Source organism: Epinephelus moara, chromosome 1, assembly GCF_006386435.1.
Source record: "Epinephelus moara isolate mb chromosome 1, YSFRI_EMoa_1.0, whole genome shotgun sequence".
NCBI classification, from domain to species: domain Eukaryota; kingdom Metazoa; phylum Chordata; class Actinopteri; order Perciformes; family Serranidae; genus Epinephelus; species Epinephelus moara.
This window is the reverse complement of record NC_065506.1, coordinates 41,044,875-41,050,670: the sequence shown is the minus strand read 5'-3', so window position 1 is coordinate 41,050,670 and position 5,796 is coordinate 41,044,875. Positions and strand designations below refer to the sequence as shown.

General features: G+C 41.9%; 1 protein-coding gene across 1 annotated transcript in view; it reads right to left on the bottom strand.

Annotated features, from left to right (window-relative positions):
• Nucleotides 1-1,459, bottom strand: part of LOC126394340 (high choriolytic enzyme 2-like) — a 3,555-nt gene extending 2,096 nt beyond the window's left edge. Inside the window, exons 1-4 of the mRNA XM_050051103.1 lie at nt 1,334-1,459; nt 815-845; nt 650-715; nt 316-465 (exon numbers count right to left, since the gene is read on the bottom strand). Of these exons, the coding sequence (XP_049907060.1) occupies nt 316-465; nt 650-715; nt 815-845; nt 1,334-1,396 (310 nt within the window). The 5' untranslated portion in view covers nt 1,397-1,459. The remainder of the gene's footprint in view (nt 1-315; nt 466-649; nt 716-814; nt 846-1,333) is intronic.
• Nucleotides 1,460-5,796: the final 4,337 nt, after the last annotated feature.

The following is a 5,796-nucleotide window of genomic DNA, read 5'->3' as shown; positions in this document are numbered from 1 at the left end:
TTGTGTGGGCCGTACCCTGAGAGTGACTGAATCTCCAGGAAGTCCTCCTGTCTGTCCAAGGGAGTGAAGCGGATGCAGGTGGACTCAGCAAATGACCGCAGGCCTTGGATGATGGCACATCTCTCTCTTCGGGCTTGACAGTAAAAACAAAAACATTTATTATCATACTCCTACCACTAGATCTGCAACTGCTACTGCTATTGCTACTACTATGACACCTTCTGCAACTAGGCAACTATTTACTGCTCCTACCAGCCAATTAGCACTGCTAACACAAATAAAAAACAAAATGAAAGCCCAGACTTCAGTACTTACAGAATTGGTTGGAGATGCGGTAGGGTATGTAGACGTTGCCATCGGTGGCTTTAGGCCACAGGCAGCCTCGTGCTGTGCAGGGATCAGCGTTCTGGAAACCGTCTGGCACTGCTATGTCTCCTAACACCAGAGGTTCATCGATGTTCTTTCCTGGGAAATGACATGATGATCAAGACAGTTGAACTGTAACGCCAGCTTTATGTATTATTTCTAATGTTTTAATGAATTATTTTGTTCTGTATTTAAGTTTAGATTATCATTACAGTACATTTGCGCTGAATGATAATTTCACCAGAGGGACTGAATAAAGCAGTTGCAGTGGAGATGAACATACCAACATTAACATTGGCCTTCTCTAACAGCGAGAAGACACTGAATTCGTCATCATCAATGTTGTTGCCTGTGGAATAGAAAAAGTTCATGTATTTATGTATCAGTTACATGATGTACGACTATATATTTACAGAATTTTACAGTCTGAAAAGCAACCATGTCTCACCAGAGTACTCCTCACTCTTTTCAAAACAACCCTGTAATAAGACACAGAGTAAAAATATGGTTGAATGGATATGGACCCCTTGAATTAAAAATGTGAAAATTTGCTTCTATTCAGACAGAGTGAAGTTCCATCAGAAATTTGATTTCAGTTTACGACTACTGTATTTGGTCCTGTAGAGACAGCATACAAGGGAAAGCAAACTTTGAAAATGAATATTTCTGTTTTCAAAATTCAAAAATACATCTTTTAAAGCAGAGAGCAAAATGCCAGCATCAAATTTTGTTTTTTGCAATTAACCAAATTACCTCTGTTAAGAAACAGTTTCCATGTCAGTCTCCCAACAATTAAATACAAAAGTCCTCCTTCTCTGTGAGCAGTCAGTCAATATCAAGATCATTGTATGTCATTGAAGAAAAACTGAATTTTGGGCTATACAGAAAACTGCAAGTATTCATGCAATCATTGAGAAACTAAGTGTCTGTCTGTTCGTATTAATGTAAAGTGTGTGCAGATGCTTACCGGTATAGTAAAACTGTGCACAAAGCAAAAGAGGACACTGAGCACAGCAGCCTGGAGGATCATGGCTGGTTACTGGACGGTGGCAGCAGACCGAGACAAAGTGAGAGGTGTTCCAACTTATATAGGTGAGAATGTCAACTTACTTTCATCCTAATATGGCATACTGCTTACCAAAGACTCTTTGACAAATTAATCTACACTAGAAGTGGCAGTTATTACTTAAAATGCACTGTGGTTTGCGCAAGATGTGGGCTTTGTTTTTTAAAATGCACTGTGGTTTGCGCAAGATGTGGGCTTTGTTTTTTGTTTTTTATTCTACAGTTTGTGCCCAGGCAGGAGCAGATTACACATTCTAGCAGTCAATCAATTAATAAGTAAAAACACTTACCTCATTTTAGAATCCAACATGAAACTCATTCCTTAATTTAGTATTCTTAAGCAATGCAGTATTTCTATAATATATTGGTATTCGAATATGCCATTTTGCACTGGAGCTGTATTTGTGGAAATAAATAGTGCTTTGCCAAAAAGTCACAGTCATTGCATCGAAAACAAAAGTTTTTGGTGAAAACGGTACAACTTGCAAGTGCTAATCAATTAACCATCAGTAACTAGTGTTGGTAGTGTCAGCAGCCGAAATCGGGCCAGATTATTTGGATAGATTCTGGGGCATCATTCATCCCAAGTCTAAGTCAAGTCAGGCGAGTTTGGGCCAATGCTGGGCCAGGTCATTTTTGATAATGGCCCAGTGATGGCAGCTGAAATCAGGCCAGTTTATTTGGTTCGATCCTGAGACATCATTCATCCTGAGTCTCAGCCAAGTCAGGCAACTGCACGCAGCCCAACTTACTTCTTCCAGCATATCGAGTTTTGGCGGATGCTGGGCCAGGTCATTTTTGTAGTAGCCCAGTAACAGCAGTGTTGGCAGCCGAAATCAGGACAGTTTATTTGGTTCGATTCTGGAGCATCATTCATCCTGAGTCTCAGCCAAGTTGGGCAATCTGACGCGGCCCGACTTATTTCTTCTGGCATGATAAGTTTGGGCTGATGCTGGGCCAGGTCATTTTTGATGATCGCCCAGTGATGGCAGTGTCAGCAGCTGTAATCGGGACTGTTATTTGGCCTGATTCTGGGGCGTCATTCATCCCAAGTTGCAGCCGAGTCGGGCAACTTTCAGATTCAGATTCAGATTCAGCTTTATTTGTGTCCCCGTAGGGCAATTAGTGTTGCAGCAAGTAAAAAAGACATAAAAATGTACAAGACATACAATTAAAAGTCTAAGAGGGGGGGATAATACAGTGTGCTGAAACAACATCAGTAGCAGCAACTCAAATAGCCCATACAAGATAGGGAAAGTGCAAACAGTGCGTATTATCAATTTCTGCCAACATCAGTAACACCACATGGAGACAAAAACAAAAATCTGCCTGCCTGTAAGAAGCCCCATGAATATCAACCAATCAGGTACGACTCCTCCTACCCTGTCCTGAATTCAAAATGGAAATGGCTGTAGGGACGAAGGAGTGCTTGTACCTGTTACTTTTCATACGAGGAAGTCTGAGCCGGGGGCCGGAAGGTAGAAACTGGAACTCAGAGTGTAAAGGATGGGAGCTGTCAGAAAGAATGGCATTAGCCTTCCTGATTATCTGTCTATTGAACAGATCTGTAAGTGGGCACTGTTGAACTCCCAGAATCTTATTACTTGTCTTTATCACTCTGCTTAGTGCATTTTTTGACCTGGTGTTAAGGTTGCCAAACCAGCAGAGGAGAGAGAAGGTCAGCACAGATTCAATATATGATCTATAAAATAAGATCATCAGGGACTTATCGATCTAAAACTTGGAGAGTTTTCTCAGACAGGACAGTCGTTGCTGGCCTTTTTTTTGCAGGTTCTCTGAATGGCAGGTAAAATTTAACTTATTATCCAGAATAGTCCCAAGATATTTGTAATTTTCGATAGTGTCTACTGTCTGGCCTTTGATTACTGTTTTCTGATTGGTGTTATTGGACTTCTGTCTAAAATCAATGCACATGTCCTTAGTTTTCTGTACCTTTAATTGGAGAAAAGCATTTTCACACCAGTCTTCAAATTCATCGACCACAGGACCATGGGCATATTCATCATCATGAAGGAGGCTGACTATTACCGAATCGTCAGCAAATTTTAAAATGAATCTGTTATCATGCCGACTGCGGCAATCATCGGTGTACAGAATATAGAGGAGAGGGGAGAGGACGCAGCCTTGGGGAGACCCAGTGGATAATGTCATCTCTCCCGACATGCATCCATTCACCCTCACTCTCTGTGTTCTGGATGTTAAAAAGTCAAGAATCCAGCCCACAACATTAAAATCTAAATGAAAATTGTTAAGAAGTTTATCGATCAGAATGTGGGGCTGGATTGTGTTAAAAGCAGACGAGAAATCTGCAGATAGCAGCTTAGTATGGTTTTTGTTACCTTCCAGATGTTTAAAAACCCAGTTTAATAAAGTGGCAGTGGCATCCTCAACTCCACGACCGGCCCTGTAGGCAAACTGTAAAGGGTCAAGTAGGTGTTCGGTCTTAATAAGAAGATCTCTCTTTATCAATTTTTCAAAGGACTTCATAACAAGGGAAGTCAGTGCCACAGGTCTAAAATCATTAAAAACTGTAGGGTGGTTGGTCTTAGCCACAGGTATCACTATGGACTGCTTCCAGCGCCTTGGCACCTTCTGTTGGTTAAATGACAGCTGGAAGATATGATAAAAAATGGGAGCTAACTGTTCTGCACAGGAGGAGAGCAGTCGACCGCTTATATTATCTGGACCCGGACTTTTTCCAACTTTAGAGTGTTTAAAAGATTTGTGCCACAGAGAGAACATCCTAACCCTAACCCTAAGGTTTGCTTTTACCCTAACCTAACCCCAAAAGGAGTATGACCAGAACAGGAAAGTTTGTTTTTCAGATTTAAAATCTCATTACTAAAATATTTATGTGTTCTATCTCAAGCACACCTGAACTAATGAAGCCCTTGATTAGTTGCACCAGGTGTGCTTGAAACAGGGCGTTGAATAATTTTGATTAGTTGCATCAGGTGTGCTTGAGACAGGGGGTTGAATAATTTTGAGACTGAGTGATTAAAAGTAGCATTTTGTGTTGAATTTGGATAAAAACCATGGTAATATTAGTTTTATTAAAGTATTTCAACTGTTCTTGTCTACTTTGTTTATTGCAAACAGCTGAAAAATTGTACATTTTGCCAATAAGCCTAATATGCAATGGGGGTTGAATAATTTTGATTGCAACTGTATGACAGTTGTAGACCAGAGGAAATGCAGAACGCCAGCCACAGTAGGAGAAAACAAGCTGTAAACTCCATTGTTTATTAAGAGACACACCTTCCAGTCAAGTTTTAGTCCAGGACCATATCCACCTTGTTGATCAGTCCAGATCCACTGTATTAAAAGCCAGGATCACTAAAGAAAACACTTACAACACTTGCACAGACACAGACACAGACGTACTTGCTGCCGGTCGCTGCACGAGCATGCGCCCAACCCCATGTCCTTTAGGTGGCCCGACTTATTTCTTCTGGCATGATAAGTTTGGGCTGATGCTGGGCCAGGTCATTTTTGATGATCGCCAAGTGATGGTAGTGTCAGCAGCCAGGATTGGGACAGTTTGTTTGATTCAATTCTGAGGCGTCATTCATCCTGAGTCTCAGCCAAGTCAGGCAACTGCACCTGGCCCAACTTACTTCTACTTCTTCTCTTCCAGCATATTGAGTTTGGACTGATGATGGGCAGGGTCATTTTTATAACAGCCCAGTGATGGCATTGTTAACAGCTGGAACTGGGACAGTTATTTGGTCCAATTCTGGGGCATCATTCATCCTGAGTCGCAGTCGAGTCGGGCAACTTTAGGTGGCCCAACTTATTTCCTCTGGCGTGACAAGTTTGGGCTGATGCTGGGCCAGGTCATTTTTGATGATGGCCAAGTGATTGCAGTGTCAGCAGCCAGAATTGGGACAGTATATTTTGTCCCATTCTGGGGCTTCATTGACCTGAGTCTCAGCTGAGTCGGGCAACCGGATGCTGCCCAACTTATTTGTGTTGGCAGTGTTGGTAGCTGAAGCTGGGACAGTTTATTTGGTCCAATTCTGGGGCATCATTCATCCCGGGTCTCAGCCGAGTTGGGCAATCAGTTGCAACCTGACTTCTTTCAACTGGCGTGATAAGTTTTGGCTGATGCTGGGCCAGGTCATTTTGGATATCTGGGCAATATTAGTTATCGTAGTTAAGTTACATGCAGTTACTGTAATTAGCCAGACATTTACCCAGTGACACACAAGTCCCCTCAGCAAGTCCCCTTTCAATATTGACTCCATGGCTGTGGCCTTGTTCTCAAGGTGTAAAAGGCAAAAAGGCACGTTTTTATAACTTAAAGGTGTAGACACTAGGGCTGGGTATCGATTCGATTCGATT